We start from the raw sequence: 19,718 nt of genomic DNA, 5'->3' as shown, positions 1-19,718 counted from the left end.
AAAACCCAAACAAGTCAACTGAAAAGCTAATATAAACTTTATTGTATACCAGCAATAATGATTACATTAAAAATATAATGGTTTTTTTAAAAAGATTTATTCAGAATAGACAAAACACACCCAGGAAAAGTACAAAACATTTAGGAATAATCTTAGGAGGAATGTGTGGGAGCAAATGAAGAAAACCATATTAATCTGCTGTAAAGTCTAAAAACTCTCCAAATGCTTGTGTTTCCTTTTTAAAATTTGACAAACTGGTCTCATAGATGGAAAAATGTTAAGGTAGTTTTGAAACTAAAAGTGATTAGGGGAAATTTGTATTACCCTATACTAAATTAAAAAGTAACCTATGTTTTTGAAAAGTAACCCATGTTTTTAAAATGTGCTAGAACAAAAATAGGAAATGAGATATAAGCATCATAATTTGACTCAAGTATTAATAACTGATTTTTAAAAGTCCATGTCTTTGGTACATGAGGGTACAAACCCTTTGGTTACATGAATTGCCTTTGCCCCAACAGTCACAGCTACAAGCGTGCCCATTCTCCAGACAGTGCACACCCACATACGGAAGTAGCATTCACCGGGTGTCAGGAAGGTGGGAGGGGGAGGAGGGTAAATTATGATGTGTTCATAAATATGATCACCAACTCTTTTATACAACAGTAAAATATAATGATTCTATGGATTTGATTCTAAAAATAACTTACAGGTAGATGAATCCTTTTGGAAAATTTTACCCAATAGAATCATCTTCAGTGCTTTTCTAAACCAGGGATAGAAAAACGCATAAACCATTGGATTAAATGTAGAGTTCAAATAGCCAGACCAAATCAAGACATCATTCCAGGTGGGTGGAATAGTGTAGTCCAGGAAGGGATCCATGACGGTACAGACAAAGAAAGGGCACCAGCATATTAGGAAAACTCCCATCACAATCCCTAATGTCTTCGCAGCTTTCCTTTCTTTGCTTTGTGAAATTCCATGTTTCTCTTTCAATCCAATGTGAAGCTTCTGATTCATATCATTAATTGATCTTGCCTGTCCATTAGCTATAAAATATATTCTATAATAGACACATAACATAATAGATCCAGGAACATAGAATGAAGTCATAAAGGCCACCACCCCAGATATCTTGCTGAAGAAGACAGAACAACCCCCTACACAGTGAACACGTTTGTAATACATCTCTTCAACTCCTTTGAGGTTTAGTTCCAGGAAGATCATTCCAAATGCAAAAATAGCAGGAACACTCCAACTAATGAAGATCATCACAAAAATAACCGAGATATTGATCCTGGCTTTGTATCGCAATGGGTCACACACAGCATAGTAGCGGTCAATGGAGATGAAGGACAAATGGAAAATGGATGCTGAGCTAAGCATAATGTCAGTGCTGGTGTGAATTTTACAGAAGACTTCTCCAAAATACCAACAGTGCTCAACAGATCTCACCATGCTGTAAGGCATGACTAGGCACCCCAGCAGAAAGTCCACAGTGGCCATGGAATGAATGAGCCAATTAGTTGGGGTATGAAGTTGCTTGAAGTGTGCTATGGAAATAATAACTATCAGATTGCCAACCAGTGTGGTCACAATTATGAGCACCATTAAACTGTACAGGGAAGCACGGATGTCATTTGACCAGCTGCTTTTCACACAGGAAATATTAAGTATATTTTGGCAAAAAGGCATCGTTCCTGAGAGCCATCCACCAGTTTATTTTTTCCTTTGTGTGTTGAGTAATCTTTCTCCCGATGCCATAATCAGGTTAGAGCTTCATCTTTTATTTTTTATTTGCACATACTTATCCCAGAAACCCAGGAGCAGAAAGAAAAGAGCAAATCATTGTCAATTTGATTCCTCTCACTTTTACCTATTACTTCTTGTTGAAGAATAATTATTTTGGAAGGAGCTTTATTTCCAAGTTTAATTCAATTGTTCAGTTCGGCAATTCTTTAACTTCTACTTGCAGCTAGAAATTATGCCAGAAATACAAAGCTGAATTAGTAGGTGGAACTATAAGAAAGTACCACATTTATAGGTCAGAGATGGTCAAATTATAATTATTATCATCTATGGAAACAGTTTTTGTCCATGGGAAGCCAGAGTCTACTGGAAGGGGCTTACAGTCTAGGAGGTAGATAGAAATTGCCAGAAAGTTTAGAATTAAAATATGTTCATGAAAGAGAAATGTTTTAAATGTGCTTCTTGTACAAAATTAATACCCACTAGTGCTCACTTTTGCACTTGGTCATAAGATATGTATTTCTTATTTTATGATTAATGTGTAATTTAAAAAATCTTATATACCTTTATTACTGGTTTGAAAAGAACTTTTATGTACATTCCATGCATTATTTCATTTAACATTTTATTTGACATCTATAATATCAGCATCATTTCTTGTAAGGAAAACATGACACGTTTTATTAGCCTAATTTTACTGGCAAGAAATTGAGGCTTAGTTCATAAAACCCTTAAGGCTGGAATATGATCTGAGGTCATGATTACTATTAATAGTTATTTCTTTTTTTGCCAGTCCAGTTTTTCAAGACCAATCAAAGAACATTAATCTTTGAATTTTCATACAAGAATTTATGATGCCTTAAATAATGACATTGATGAAGTATGACATTGTGGTCCCTCTCATTAATAATTTTTAATATGCAGACCAGAGGCTATGGTAAGAAGTGTCTAGTGAAGAGCTCTTCGATGACAGCTCAGGGAAGCTGAGCCTCCAGGTGGGCTGTGGGAATGGCACGAGGGATGCTAGAAAATAGCAATAATTCTTAGAATTCCAAGAATCTGCCTTCCTTTTCACTTCTTCCCCTTCTCTCTGAGCTGATAGTTTAGATGAAGACCAGGCAGTAATCTAAATTTACCCAACAAAAATTGGAGGAAAACAAGATGTAGGTACTAAATTTTGATAATAAATAGGAAACACTTCTCCCCCAGTCCCCTCTGTCTTCTATTCCTGGGAGGAAACATTCATGCCAAATAAAGATTTATTTGAATCTACACACAGGCTCATTCCACGACAGAATAAACAGGAAACTAAAACTATTATGTTATTCGAACTAGGCAATATTTAAACTAATATTAAAATGTTACTAAAAAAGATGGATTTTTTTACTATGAATTTTAAGTGTGCGTTTAACTAAATTCTATCAGGTAAGTTATAAATCTTCTGCTTAGACCTTTTTTGCTCACTATTTTCTGCCTTTTACTTCTTTCTTTTCCTTGCACCTTGACATATTAAAGGAATCAAGAACATGCAAAATCACTATTTAGAAGTGTTTGCTAATTACTGTCTACCTGATGTCATACTGAGTAGGGATTCTTAGCAGGAAGTAGGGTCCTAAAAGGAGTAAGGGAAGGTGGAGATGAAGCAAAATAAATGTTTCCATTTCAGAAGAGGAAATTCACAGAAGATGAAAAAGCCATCTGACAACTTCATATGCCTTGTTCCTTGTGGATCAAAATGTTCAGTCAGTTCCCAAATAAAAACCAGAATGACTCAAACCCCCATTTGCACATCTCAGTTTCAGAAAAATAGAGCCTTAAGCATAGTATCTTAGAAATTGTTGATAGTATTAACGCCACATTGATAGAATAATTTGTCTGCCCAACTTAAAGAATACTAAACGTCAGCATTTGCATGAGTATATTTTAGTGTTATAATTTGTTTTAAAATAGATTTATTTGTTTAATGCCCTATGATGACATTATGAGTTGAAAGCTTACCTATGGACCTGGCAAAACAATGTTTTTGTTTCTTTTCTTCCAGCTTTAAAAATTTATAGGCTAGAAATGATCATGACCTGTATATGCAAATTATCCAAGTTGAATATACAATAGTAATATGGAAAGATAATAAATCTGTTTAATTACCTAGCTAAGCAAACAGTTCTGTGCAAATCATCTAATCATCTAATGTTTGAAAATGAAGTATGAATTAAAAATGTAATGGTAGGATTTATAGTTTAAAATAGATCTGCCTATCAGAGCAGGAACACAATGGTAGAGCGCTTCCCCAAAGAGGGCCGTGAACACTAATCCCATCATGCCCTTGGTCCCTGGTTCCATCAACCACCCTCCCTAATTGCTCAGACTTTTATCCCCATACTGCTCTATACATCTCCTGATCTGAACCCACCTCCCACTCTGCTATTACTCTTCATGTACTCATGCCCACCTCTTTACTTAATGTAGATTCCAGTATTTTCTGGCATTATCTTAAACCCTCTCCTGTTAACATATTTTTCTAAATCTGAACCCTGGTTAAATCCAGTTTTCTTCTCTCTCCACTCCTGTACATGTGCAACTGGATGTGGTGGGAGAAAACACACACAGTTATAAATTCAGGGCAAATATGGACCATTAGAACTTCTCAAGAAGCCTATTCCATCATTTCCCTGTTGCTTCCTTTCTCCTTCTCTCTATTTTATACCTCTGCCCTTTTTGAGTCCCAAATATTTCTCTCATCTTAACTCTCAGCTGATGATTTTGCATTCTGTTTTGCTGAGAAAATAAGTGCAATCAGAAAAGAATATCCACAATCCCACTTCCATATCTGCCCACTAGCCTACATATGTTCACATATTCAACCCAACCCGGAAGAAAAGGAGATAAACAGGGTGGGGAGACAGAGGTGGGGGAGACAATAAGATAAACAAATAAAGATAAGGTGTCACAGGCCGGGCGCTGTGGCTCACGCCTGTAATCCTAGCTCTTGGGAGGCCGAGGTGGGCGGATTGCTCAAGGTCAGGAGTTCGAAACCAGCCTGAGCAAGAGCGAGACCCCGTCTCTACTATAAATAGAAAGAAATTAATTGGCCAACTGATATATATATAAAAAATTAGCCGGGCATGGTGGCACATGCCTGTAGTCCCAGCTACCCGGGAGGCTGAGGCAGAAGGATCACTCGAGCCCAGGAGTTTGAGGTTGCTGTGAGCTAGGCTGACGCCACGGCACTCACTCTAGCCTGGGCAACAAAGCGAGACTCTGTCTCAAAAAAAAAAAAAAAAAAAAAAAAAAAGATAAGGTGTCATAATGGAATGGCCTGTATTTTATTCACTGCTATAGCTCCAGAGTCTGGAAAATGTCTAGAACATGTACTGAGCACAAAAGTGAATACAGGATTGAATGAAGGAACAAATGAACTGAGGAGTTCCTTAGCTTATGTCTGTGCCTGGGACCAATAAAATTTCAAGCACATACACTTAGCCTGGTTCCGAATTCCAAAGATCAAGGGAAAAATGTTACAAGTAATCAGATAGAAAGAACTGGTTCTTTTAAAAGGGAAGAGGTTCAGGCTAACATAGGACTTCTGATCTGTAATTTTGGAAGCCAGAGAGTAGTAGGATGAGCTTAGAGACTATTAAGCAAATAAGATGGCAATTCATCAATCTTATATTCAGCCAAAACATGATTACACAAGAGTAAAAGAAAGCAGGCGGGGCATGATGGTTCATGCCTATAATCCTAGCACTCTGAGGGCCGAGGCAAGTGGATCATTTGAGCTCAGGTGTTTGAGACCAGCCTGAGCAAGATCAAGACCCTGTCTCTACTAAAAATAGAAAGAAATTAGCTGGACAACTAAAAACATATATATATATATATATATATATATATATATATATATATATATATGTTTTTATATACCACCATGCCCGGCTAATTATATATATATATATAATTAGCCGGGCATGGTGGCGTATGCCTGTAGTCCCAGCTATTCAGGAGGCTGAGGCAGGAGGACTGCCTGAGCCCAGGAGTTTGAGGTTGCCTTGAGCTAGGCTGATGCCACGGCACTCTAGCCGGAGCAACAGAATGAACCTATCTCAAAAAAAAAAGAAAAAGAAAGAAAGAAAGATAGCAAAGATACATGTATAACCACCTTCTGAGAAACTCCAAGAAATAGTCTAGCAATATAAAAATTATACCAAAACAAAAATTTCTAGATAGCAAGAGATAAAGAATAAAAGCAACAACAGTGAGTAATATTATCTAAATTAAGATTTAGTGTAAATCAAAAAGGATTATGATAATATGACACACTGTAATGTTTGTTAAAGCATTTTTAAATGAAAAAAATTTTTTCAAGTAACCACTTAATATTGGCCTGAAACTTAAATTGTTAATTATCTCAATAATTAAAATGTATAAAAACACATTTTAATTTTAAAACCTATAACAATTTCTATGAAGACACTATATTATCAGGACCAGTTGTTATCAGGGTTGGTGAGAGGCTGGCAGGAAAAACTTCTGGACTGGTTAGAAAGATGTAAAGCTATTAATTTAATTTTGGAAAGTTGCCCTAGCACATTTTTTAAAGTTTAAAATGCTCATGTTGTTTGACCCAACAAATGTTCAGGGCAATAGATTTTGCAATAGCAACAAAAGTAAAAAGTAAAATAGTGTAAACTTACATCAGACATGTGTAGCAGTAGATGTATAATATATGTTCAACAAGATGCTGAATAAAATGAGTTGATTCTTTTTATAGAGAGATATAGAAAGATGTCAATGATGTCTTGTTAAGTAAAGAAAAAAACATTTTCAGAGTATTTAAAACTACCATATACAGGGATATACACATATATATTTGTATAATCATGAGATATATGTGTGGGATGGAATACTCCAAATTCTCAACATTGTTTATTCAGAGAGGATGTGATTGAAACTGAAAAACTAAAAAGAATTAAATGATAATAAAAAGGAAATAATACCAATTTTTAGCTATGTTTTTTCCTGGGTGGTGAAATAATGGGTGAGTTTTACTTACCTCTGTATTTTTCTGATATATTCCAGGTTTTCTACTATGGGAATGTTTTACTTTCAGAACTAGAAAAAAATTATTTAATCAAATTAAATGTCTTGTCTGTAAATTGAGTTTTATTTCTTTTAAAAACTATGGGTGAATAATTATCAATACATTTATCTATTTATGTTTCTTTTGCTTGTATAATTCTTTGCGTGAGTTATTTATTCATGTCACTTTTGTATTAAAATTGCACTTTTGTTAAATTTCTGAACTGAACCAATTTTCTTGTTTTTTTCTACTATACAAATTTGGAAACAAAATAAAAAATGAACTTAGTGATAATTTCATTCCAAAATTAAGCTCACGGTTCTATAATTTATCTAGTATTCTTTATTAAAATACTAAAGTAGTTTTGAAAAATGCTTATTTTTAAAGGGGAAAAGAGACAAGGGCCAGGAGAAACAACATTTTTAAATGTTTAAGTCATGATTCTTGAGATGGAAAATCCCTGAAAGCAAACCATTTCCATTGCAAAGAAACAGAAAACAAGGCAAAATCCGTCTGTTTGTTCATGTGTCAACACAGACTAACAGATAAAAAAGAAAAACAATCTCCAGCAATATTATGGTATATAGACAAAACATGGAAGTATTCCTGCAATTTTAATATGGGTAAGGTAATATGAATCAGATTTAGGTAATCATAACTAGATGATTCTTAGTTAATTGATCTAATATATGGCATAGATAGACACACACATACACAAACACACTAAAGTGTGAAGTCATTTGGAAATGTGTCAGAATTGTCCCCACTAAGTAATATTTATTCAAATAAGATTTTAGTCTTTAGTTTTGTATATGGTAACAATAAGATACATTGTAACTTTAAAACATACAAAAATTTCTATGAAGATTCCTTACATTACACTAAAAGTAGCCAATGTACACAATACGGATGTCCTTCATTCACAAAAAAAGATTTTTAAAAAATCCACGTTTCAACTTTTAAAATGTCCTAGCTTTCCATATACAAATTTTTAATAAAAGAGAAACATTTTTTGAAAGCATATGTAAAGTCAGCTATTTAAAATATATAACTATTCTTTTAGCTTCTCTTAATAAATCATGTGTTCAGTAACTAAATTACTGTTAAACATCACACTAAATAATTCTAAATTTTAATAAATAAGTACCAAACCAAGGAAAATCTCATTATCTTTAGGATTCGACCTATAAAATACTCCACCAGGCCTCCTAAGGTTTGGTGTGGCTGTTCAGTGTATTCAGACCTACCTGCTCAGGAAAGAGTGGATGAGTGGGAAAACAAGAACACTGAGTTTGGGACCAGGCTGTCTGCATCAATGTCCTGTATACCTGCTGCTGGCTGGAGTCACCTGCTGTTCTATTGTAGGCCACAGTCAGTACAGACAGAGTGACGCAAATATTAAAATCTGAAAAAGATAAGCCGATAATAAATCTGCCAGAAATGAGCTAACAATATGTTATTTTGAAATATAACTGGGCAGGTGCTTTTATTCTGAACCAGCATCAGGAAGTTAGTAGTGAGCAAGCTAAATAGAGAAGGTAAATATTATCACTACTTTAAAAATAATTCCAAGCATGGGCCACCAGGAACCATAGTCATGAGTGTTAACAGTATATAAATGAAAACACATGTCCATTAAAACTGCCTTCACTATTGATTGATCTGGAAAAAAGTACCCCTCTATCAGATATCTGTACAAAGGAAATAATTAGCATTTTAAAAAATAACTCACTTTCAAAACACATGACTTGTCCCTACCAAATGAGTATTTTTTAAAAAATTAGAATGTACTTAAGCCCAATAACATCATATAGTTAGAAAATACTTTAAAGCAATAGTTTCCAAACTTTTCTTTAACACAACCTATAGGAAGAAATACATTTTATATCATGATTCAATACAAATATAGGTATAAACTCATAAAAAAAGGAAAATTTTCATTAAAAAATACCCTTACTTTAATTCACTCTGATATTTTCTATTTTATTCTATGTATTTTTTAATTAGCCGTCTAATTACTTGGATTTATAACCCAATAATGTTACTAACCACAATTAGAAAAACATTGCCTTAGAGGTTATGTGGCTACAAATATTTATACCATTAGTTTTTTTTTTTGCTTATATATGCACATTATTTTTATTTCAAAGTATTATGGGGGTACAAATATTTATGGTTACATGGATCACTTTTTTAATGCTTGAATCAGGGTTTAAAGTGCACCCATCACCTGGATAGTGTTCACTGTACCCACTAGGTAGGTTTTTCTCCCATCCCCCATCCCCCATGCCCACTTGCTTGATTTCCTTTGAGATTTACTTCCCTCTATACACATGTGTGGTCATCCATTAGTTCCAATATAATAGTAAGTACATGTGATGTTTGTTTTTCCATCCTTTAGGTACTTCACTTAGGATAATGGCCTCCAGTTCCACCCAAATTGTTGCAAAAAGGCATTAAGTCATCCTTCTTCATGGTCGAGTAGTATTCTATGGTATACATATATAAAATTTTGCTAATACACTCATGAAGTCCTGGGCATTTGGGTTGATTCCACATCTTTGCAATTTTGAATTGTACTACAGTAAACATTCAAGTGGAGGTGACTTTTTGATAAAATGACTTTTTTTCTTTGGGGTAAATACCCAGTAATGGGACTGCTGGATCAAACGGTAGGTTGACTTCTAGTTCTTTGAGGACTCTCCACACTGTTTTCCATAGAGGTTGTACTAATTTACATTCCCATCAACAGTGTATAAACATCCCTTTCTCTCTGCATCCATACCAGCATCTATTGTTTTTGAACCTTTTAAAGAAAGTCTCTCTGGGGCCGGGCGTGGTGGCTCACGCCTGTAATCCTAGCACTTTGGGAGGCCGAGACGGGTGGATTGCTCAAGGTCAGGAGTTCGAAACCAGCCTGAGCGAGACCCCATCTCTACCAAAAGTAGAAAGAAATTAATTGACCAACTAAAAATATATATACAAAAAATTAGCCGGGCATGGTGGCGCATGCCTGTAGTCCCAGCTACTTGGGAGGCTGTGGCAGGAGGATCGCTGAGCCCAGGAGATTGAGGTTGCTGTGAGCCAGGCTGACGCCACGGCACTCACTCTAGCCTGGGCAACAAAGTGAGACTCTGTCTCAAAAAAAAAAAAAGAAAGTCACTCTGATTGGGGTAAAGTGGTAGTATCTCATGGTTTTGATTTACATTTCCCTGGTGTTTAGTGATATTGAACATTTTTTCATATGATTCTTTGGCCATTTGTCTATCTTATTTTGAGAAGCTTCTCTTCATGTCTTTTCCCCACTTTTTAATAGGGTTATTTGATTTTTTCTTGCTAATTTGCTTGAGCTCTTTGTAGATTTGGGTTAGTCCTTTATTGGATATATAGTTTGCAAATATTTTTTCCCATTCTGTAGGCTATTTGCACTGTTACTTATTTCCTTGGCTATGCAGGAGCTATTGAATTTAATCAAGTCCTATTTATTTATTTTTGTTGTTGCTTTGAATGCCATTGGGGTCTTCTTCACAAATTCTTTGCCTAGATCAATATCTAGAAGAGTTCTCCAATATTTTCTTCTAGAATGCTTATGGTTTCATGCTTCACAGTGTTTTAAGAACAACGAACAAGACAAAATCCCCACCATCCAGGTCAAAGAGTTTACGTTCTAATTTTGAACTGCCATCAAGTTCTGGTTATTTTGTCTTGCCCCTCTGATTCCCCAGTGGCCTATATCTTAGGGTTCATTTTGCAAAGTCATGCTGCAATGAGTCTTTTTAGACTATGTTTTTCTCAGCCTACTTATGGTCAATCCTCTTCAGTTTTGCCCTAACCTAGGTATTCTGCAGTCCTCAAGCCTCTGCACATTACTTCAATGCAACTATATTACAGCTAAATGCTAAGAGAGAATCAGGTGATATGATTTGAATACCTCATGAACCTAATACACCTGCCTTAAACCATCTTGCCCAATAATGGGCACATGTACCTCTTACAGCAGTTTTTTTGGATTAAGGTGGTATTTAAAATTGCAGGTATCACAGCCCCAGTTGTACTTGATCGTAATAATTGATTGGAACTTTTATTTTAAACTTCCCACAGTGCCTTCAGTCTAAAGCAATGAATGAAGTAGAAATTCTCCAAGGATAATACCCACTAACAGACATTTTTGCACAAGCTAGCTTATGAAAGCAGAGCTTCTGGATAACAGAGTGTTAAGATGGGGAGAAGGGTTCAGGATAAACTTGGAGCTTGATGCATGTAAGTGAAGAGGCTGGTTCCGTTAGGGTAGGGATGGTGTTAGGGTATCAGCACAGGAGTACTTAAAATGCTCTGAGCTGTTAAAAAGGTACTTACTGAAAGCAGATGCACAGGGCAGCATTAAAATGCCACAAATATTGGCTATTTTCCAGTATAATGGAAGAAAAGTACCATAATCAGCCAATACTATAAAAAAATCACATCCTAACAAATGATGACAAATTATGAAATGCAGAAGCAAGGAGTAGAGTGTCCACTTTTATATCCATAGAAATTGTCCTTATCATATAGATTAGGGGTCAGCAAATAGTTTCTGTAAAGTAAATATCTGAAGGTCTGTGGGCCATAGATCTGTGGCACCTACAGCTTTGCCATTGTAAGCAACATGAAAGAACCCACAGTCAGTGGCAAATGAATGAGTGTGGCTGTGTTCCAATAAGACTTTATATATAACAAATAGTTTACTGACCACTGATATAGACTAAAGAAGAGAGGCTGTGAGATTTTCTACTACCAATTAAAGCAAGAAAATGGAAATTCAAAGCCATTTTACTGATAAGATCTTTATCTCCCTTCTACTCAAAATACTGAAGAACTAGAGTAGAAATATCACTTGCAATGTAAAAAAAAATCAGTTGACTAAGGCAAAAATAAGGGAAAGGATACTAGTCTTTACAATTAATTGCATTTGATATTGACATTTGGGCTTAGCTGTTTTCTGCTGGCATAAAAAGAAAACAATTTAATCTCAGCAAGAAACTATACAAACTTCTTGATAAGCTTACAGTGTACATAATTAGTTATTTCTAGGAAACTGTTCCAGAAAGGTCTCCAGCTTCAGGAGAATGCCCTGATATGAGGGTCCTTCCCCTTTCTACTCATCCCTCAATTTTTACAGTAAAGCCAGTGACGGTTTTGTCTGACATCTTTCCACCTCTCCTTTCCTCACATGCTCTCACACTTCTTTGCATTTGAGAGGCCTTATTTTCAAGGATACAGTTGTCAGAGACCCCAAGTTTTCAAGAGCAAAATGAATATGACCATGGCCAGAGATATTTGCCATAAAAAAGCACACAAGCAAACCATACGGGCTTCAATACATAAAGAAATGTCTCGACATGTGGAATTTGGGCCCTGCAGGGAAAAAGGTCCTGGTACAAAGGATGTGGCTTTAAGCCCCTGAAATCACATGGCATAGCCCTGGCATTGTGCAGAACTGAGAGCTTCCTGAAATAGGACATGCACATGGTCAGTTGGGCAGCTCTATATTGTGGAGAAAGATGCTTCCTGAAATAGGACATGCACATGGTCAGTTGGGCGGCTGTATTCCTATTGTGGAGAAAGATGACACGATGAAACTATCATGGCCTTCTAAAAAGTATTCCATAAAAAGATAAATTCCCCTTACTCCAATTTTTAAATTATTTTTATTAAGTGACCTTATATGTATCAAGTGTCCTTGATACGTATTATTGGGTTTCCCAAGCAGCTTTATTTCATGAAGCTACTGCTTGTCTGAAATGAGTATCCAGTTGACATAGTAGTAAGCAATCAGTCATTTATGGAGTGCCTACTGTACGACAGACTCTGTATTGCATTGTCTAAATATCTTAGCATATCAAGAACATTTATACAAAAATAGCATATTTAGAATATTTATATGTAAAAAGTCTATCACAGCCCCTGGAACTTAGTAGAAACTCAGTAAATAATAGTTGTAGAAACTAATAATATGGAGGCTAAAAATCAAAGTAGTACTCCAAAAAGTGTATTCAATTCAGAGCCCTGAGGACAGACCAACTGTTATCAGATCTCATAAATCTGCTAAAACTCCTTTCAGAAAATAGATCAACTGGTAAATAATATCCTCTCAATGCCACCAACTCTGAATCTTTTCATGAATATTATAGAGTGGAGCTTTGGTGAGCTGTCTGTGTATCTATTTATTTGGCTCCATAAGTCGAAGAAGGACGTGTTAACAAGACACTCAGCTTATACATTTCAGGAAGAGTATTTTCTCATTCTGAACCACCCCTAAGAAACTAGGCCTTGGATGTTAATTTCTTATTGAATTTGAGTCTCTGACCCAGATGTTATACTCACATGGACCTCTAGAGGGCAGCCCTCTACAAAGTTTTGTTGGATGTGAGTTTTTTTTTCTTGTTGGTTTGTTTGTTTGTTTGTTTAATAGGTCCCTCCTCCCAAAAGTCTCAGAATGGAGTGACCCAGTATGAAATAACTTTATCCCTTTCATATCCTCTCCCCTGTGGAAGGGAAAGGTTGGGAGAAACTAGGGCAACAATTTATAGTAGTGGATTTCCCATACTGTGTCACTCACACCCTCATCTCGCATTTTAGGAACTCTCGAAGGCAGAACATGAACAAAGTGCTTGTGCAGGCACAGCCTAAGCTTGCCATTGTCAGTCACAATAAAGAAGAATAGTGAGCAAGAAGAAGAGAAGGAGGAGGGGAGCAGGGCAGAGAAGGGGAAAGAGGAGAGGAGGAGGAGGAAGAAGAGGAAGAAAGAGAAGAAAGGAAGGAGAGGAGAACTTTTACTAACCCTGTACTAGTCACAAGGTTAAGGGCATGACATGAAATCCCAAATTTATTCCTGGAACAACTCTAAATAATAGATACTATTTTTAACCATTGCTTTACAAAGGAATCGACTTAGAATTAGATAAATACTAAGGGCAGCAGTGGCATTTGATTCCACATTTCTTTGACTCCAGAGTTCTAGCTCCTAATCACTACCAAGAATTTGGGGGGAAAAAAAGAAAATTGAATGAAAGTTTTCCTTCTCTATAGCTGGTTTCTCCTACAGACCCTCTAAATACCTGGATAGAAGAAACTGAGATTACCCCATTAATGAGAACTTTACTTAATACTCATCTATGAATGGGTGGGCAAGGGAATCTTGTTAATTAGAAGCTAGGCAGATGAGATGCTAAAAGTAATTTCAAAACTCTTTTTTGAAACAGGGTCTTGCTCTGTCACCCAGGTTCTAGTGCAGTGGCGTCATCATAGCTCGCTGCAAACTCAAATTCTTGGGCTCAAACAATCCTCCTGCCTCAGCCTCCCAAGTATCTGGGACTACAGACATGCCCATGATGCCAAGCTAATATATCTATTTTTAGTAGAGATGGGATCTCACTCTTGGTCAGGCTGGTCTCCGACTCCTGAGCTCAAGGGATCCTCCCACCTCGAACTCCCAAAATGATAGGATTGTAGGCATGAGCTACCATGCCCGGTCATCAAAACATTTTTAAAATAGCATTTATAATTATCTTAATTGCTAAAAGTATTATATTTTTATCACCAGTTTCTGAATATAACTTTCACATATTTATTTCTGTTAAACTATCTGTGTGTACTTAAGAAGTTATTTTCAGTCTATCAGATTTTATTTTCTTGCCACAATGCTTTTATAATTGATCTCTGAAACAACCAGTTTCCTAGTCCTAGATACACATGATGACAGGCTTTTCAGTTAATTTTTAGTCATTTTGCAATAGCAAATAAACCTTCAGTTAATTGTATTTGATGGAATACGACAAAATTTTACCATAGACAAGAAGAAAAAAGTCAGCTGATTTTTCAGCTGAAAGAAGAAGAAAAAGTCACAACCAATTTTATTAAATCAACATTGTAATCTATTAAAATAGTATCTTGTGATACTAATATTTTCATAACTCAATTCAAAGTTTATCCACACAACATGTCTTGAATGCATGTTGCCCAAACATTGACTATTTATCAGACAGTCCACCACCATACTGACAGCTGTGTCCTGTTTGCTTTGGCAGAAATTTAAAGTTTCTAGAAAGTATCGATAGCTAAATAGCTGTTCATGATGATAAGCACTTTTGCTGTATTTCTGTGGCTGGGCCACCATACGGAACTGATTTTTAAATAGCAAAATTAAAAGAGATATAACTCTTCTGTTAACATATTTCATTGATCCTTCTAAACTTACCTCTCAAATCTCAAGTTCCTTTTAAATTCCCATTCTTTACGTTGCCAGTCTTCTCTCAGTCTCTCAAGGAAAATTTTTACTCTCCATATCACATCGACAGATATGACTAACAAACTTCGATCTTTGTTCCATGTATATATGTTTTAATATTAATTGTGTACTTTTACCTTACCCTGTGTGTATCAAGGTATGCAGTTATTAAAGCTACAAGATTGACTGTGAGGAAGGTAACATATCTCTCTTAGAAAGGTAAGGATACAATAAAAATCTGGCTTTAATAATCATTGAGCAACAAATCAGTGTCCAACACGTAAATCAAACAGGATTGACATTGAGTGCCTCAGGAAGCCACAGACAAGCATGGCTATGCAAGAAAATACTAGCAACCTAGAGTGATAGACAAAGCTTTAAACATGAAGTTAAATGATTCTTGTTTGAGGATTTGATACAAATAAATTAGAAGCATTGAACCTGATACTTTGCTCTCTAATGCAAAATGGAGAAATATGTACCTACCCTATAAAATATAATAAAATATATGTTTTAAAAAGTCTTGAAAACTATAAATTGCTATACACAAAATATCAGAGATGGCTTTACATTCTCTGGGCAAGAAGATACAGGTAAAATTGCCTTCGGATCCATGGAAAGGACAGGGAATGTGTAAACTTGACCTTAGCCTGTCTTTATTGGCTTGCAACTGGCAGGTACATGGCGATACCAAGTAACAGGGCAGATGACAAGGATGTTATTATAGGTTGGAAAATAAAGGAATGATAACAGCAGCCCTAGTAACTTATTACAGACATTAGTCATTTTTTAAGTGATTTCTGTATGCTAAAGTTGAAGAAGAATATAAGATCCATGCCTTTGAGGAACTTACATTCAGTGATGGATATTACCAGTGCACTACAATATTTATGAATCTCTTCCCCTTCCTGGACATGCAGGGTAATCACACTTCCTACTCCTTGTGAATTTTGCATGGCCATATGACTTGTTTCGGCCAATAAAATATGAGTGAAAATGACATGTATCACTCTAAATGAAAGCATTTAAGAGGCAGTGTGTAATTTTCCCCTATTGTTTTCTCACCCTTCAGAAATTATGGAAGCACAGGTTGATAAGGAGTTAACATAAGAGGGGAATAACCTAGGGTTCTGGGCTATGACACAGAGGGTAGCTGCCTTAGAATGGACTCTGCATAGGCAGAAACAAACTTTTGTTGTTTTAAGCCATGAAGTTTTTGGTATCATTTGTTATTGCATCATAATCTAACCTATGCTGACTCATACACATTCCAAAGAGAAAGTATGGCACAGTGCAAAGGTATATATGTTTTAGATAGAAGGAGCTGGACGTTTTATCCCAGCTAAACTACTTATCACTGGTTGACCTTGAATATATTACAGATGCTGCTCAACTTATGATGGGGTTACATCATAATAAACCCATCAGAAGTCAAAAATATCATAAATTGAAATGCATTTAATATACCTTCTCTAACAAATATCATAAGTTGGCCTAGCCTACCTTATATGAACACTTACATTAGCCTACATAAAGTCTATGGTGAAGTATTGAATATCTCATGTAGTTTATTTAATACACTGTAGAGCACAGTATTGGTTGTTTACCGCCATGGTTGTATGGCTGACTGGGTACTACAGCTCACTGTCACTGCCTAACACGGTGAGAAAACATCATACCACATGTGTCGTTAGCCCAGGAAAAGCTGAAAATTCAAATTTTGAATTACGGTTCCTACTAAACACATATTGTGTTCACATCATTGTAAAGTCAAAAAACCATAAGTTGAAACTTCTCTAAGTAGGGGACCATCTGTACTTTGCCTTTCTAAGCCTCAGTGTTATCCTTTTAAAATAAAATAAATAGAACTTGCTTAAGACCATTGTTTTGTGTGACAAAGTGCCTGGTTTTAGTATGTACTTGAAAAATGCTTATTTTTTTCTATTATACCTCAGAAGTGATAACACGCACTTGAAATGTTTTAAAAACAAACACAGTAACTCATGCCGCGGCCCCTGGATGGCGGCACACACTGGGCTGGGTGCTGAGGGGCTGTCAAGCACGGAAAACAGCCACCATCCTCTAGGGGTGCCAGGGGTGGAGCATGCCCTGGCTCCAGGATGTTAGGGTGAGAGGGCTATGGAATCCTGCAGGGGCATTTTTGTATTTTACAACTGTTTGATTTTTTTTCTTTCTTTTTTGCAATCTTGGATATTTTGCAAGACCAAGGCTTCAAGGCACGTGGGAGCACCCTTTTCCTACAGCCAGCAGACACAGGCACTTGGAACTCTTGCCAAGGACCGACTATTCTTGGGAACTGAAAGTTCTGTGCTGTTGTTTTTCTTTTTTTAATTTTTATACAGATATAGCCGGGCATGGTGGCGCATGCCTGTAGTCCCAGCTACTCGTGAGGCTGAAGCAGCAGGATTGCCTGAGCCCAGGAGTTTGAGGTTGCTGTGAGCTAGGCTGATGCCACGGCACTCACTCTTGCCTGGGCAACAAAGCGAGACTCTGTCTCAAAAACAATTTTTTTTATACAGATATATTTATAGAGATTCAAAGAACTTTTCCTCTCCCTTGTTGTCCTAGTCAGTTTTGCACTGCTATAAAGGAAATATCAGAGACTGGGTAATTTATAAAGAAAAGAGGTTTATTCAGCTCACAGTACTGCAGGCTGTACTAGACGCATGGCACCCGCATCTGCTCCTGGCGAGGGCTTCAATGAGCTTCCAATAAAGGGGGAAGACGAAGAGGGAGTAGGCATGTCACGTGGCAAGAGAGGCAGGAGGAAATTCCAGGCTCTTTATAAACAACCAACTCTCAAGTGAACTAATAGAGTGAGAACCCACTCATTACCACGCGCTACCACGGGGAGGGCACCAAGCCATTCATGACGGATCTGCTGGCATGACGCAAACACCTCCCACTCAGCCCCACCTCTAACACTGGAGATCAAATTTCAACATGAGACTTGGAGGGGACAAACATCCAAACTATATCACCTGTTTTCTCTGTCAACTTGAAAGGGAGTCATTTTTGTAAATGAAGGAGGGAAAGACCACAGCAACATTTTGGGAGGTTTGGGATTTTTAAATAAAGAACAAAACAGTGAATTGAGCTGGAGAAAATGTCCTGACATGAAGTCCACCTTTATCCCTCTCCCCCACCTCCACTGGCTTCCTAAGTCTCTACTGGAGACCCCTTTGAAGCTCTCCTATCATCAAGAAGATGCATTTGGTGAAGAATAAAGAAAAGGACAAAAAGCTGGAGGGAAAGAGTCACAATCCAATCATCTGGGCTCCACTCACCCCAACGTCCTGTCTCAGGACTACATGCAGAACCCCATCTGTCCAGGTCTGCTGTTGTCAGCAACCCACCAGACACAGAGTCTTGCTGATCCTGTGGGGTATGAGCCGGACCAGAGAGCCCTTCTCTCCAGCAACCATGCCCAGGAAATATTTGATTCTAGTAAACCCAAGTTCTCTAAGGTCCATGATTGGGAAAGTTTCCAAAATCATCACACCAGGCCATTAAAATTTGACAAGTACTGAGCCAAGTGCTCCCAAGATGCCTGGAGGATGGAGGGGAATGTGATCATCACCTGGACTTCATTGTAGAGTACAAGCCAGGCACATTTCCCTGCAAGATGGCATTTTTGAGGGCTGGCTTTTGAAGGGATACACAGTTTGGTTCCTATCTATCTAATAACCATATCCAAATAAGCCTTTCCATCATAAGCACTTTTCCAGAAGCAGAAACCCAGCTGACTCACATTTTAATCTGCATCCGTGTCCAAGTGTGGGTCTCCAAATGTACTTTGGCCTGAGTGTGCAGTCATCAGCATGTGCACGTTTGTGTGTGCACGTGCATGTGTGAGCACACGCTCTTTTGCACTGCCATTTTAAGAAGCTTCATCTTTTAGTTTTTAAAAAAAGTGCCATGTTTCTATTGGATTATGGAGAACTCTCATGAGTTTTCCTCCTCTCCTTTTTCTTCACTCCTCTTTCGTTGTTGTTTCATGTTAGAGTTAATTACCTTTCCATGTTCCTATCCATGGATCCACTAAGAACTTTGGATAAATAGCAGATCTCAATTTTCAAGAGTATAAGAGTTTATGTCTAATTTATAAATTACCAAAATACAAATAATATATGTAGTAATAGAACTACATTGCAGCACTATTAATTTATAGGTTGCTTTCCTCATATTTTAAGTTTTGGTGAAAATTATGTTCAAAAGGTATTTACATTTACACAGGTATCCACATTCACAAAGCCATTTTTATCTACTAGGTTTCATTTTCATTATGCCAACCTCAAATAGATAAGAATATTATTAGAACACAGACTTGTTGGCACTGTCTGTACTTAAAGGAATAACCTTATTGCACACTACAGCATGCTAAGTATTACTAGTGGATATAGGATACTTTCCTTTATCTAAGTATTTTACTGTCTTTTCAAAAACAAGAATTAAACTGATACATTTTGAACATGCCACAACACACCATAGCAGGGGAAATGGGAGGCTGATGCGTCAACTTTCAGTGTAAGAGCCAAATGACATGTTTCAGAATAGCTTTTGACATTGAAACAACATTCTAATTGATTGTTTCAGTATTCATCT

At 36.7% G+C, this 19,718-nt stretch overlaps 1 protein-coding gene across 1 annotated transcript; it reads right to left on the bottom strand.

Annotated features, from left to right (window-relative positions):
- Positions 1–620: 620 nt before the first annotated feature.
- Positions 621–1,823, bottom strand: TAAR1 (trace amine associated receptor 1). The gene has a single exon (XM_012736552.2). The coding sequence runs from the start codon at positions 1,696–1,698 to the stop codon at positions 682–684; it is 1,017 nt and encodes a 338-aa protein (XP_012592006.1). The 5' UTR covers positions 1,699–1,823; the 3' UTR covers positions 621–681.
- Positions 1,824–19,718: the final 17,895 nt, after the last annotated feature.

Source organism: Microcebus murinus, chromosome 5 (assembly GCF_040939455.1).
Source record: "Microcebus murinus isolate Inina chromosome 5, M.murinus_Inina_mat1.0, whole genome shotgun sequence".
Lineage (NCBI taxonomy): Eukaryota > Metazoa > Chordata > Mammalia > Primates > Cheirogaleidae > Microcebus > Microcebus murinus.
This window is presented reverse-complemented; position numbering and strand designations above follow the sequence as displayed.

Bases quoted from the DNA above. Each gene is read 5' to 3' on its own strand.
- TAAR1 (XM_012736552.2), bottom strand. From the start codon at position 1,698: ATGCCTTTTTGCCAAAATATACTTAATATTTCCTGTGTGAAAAGCAGC.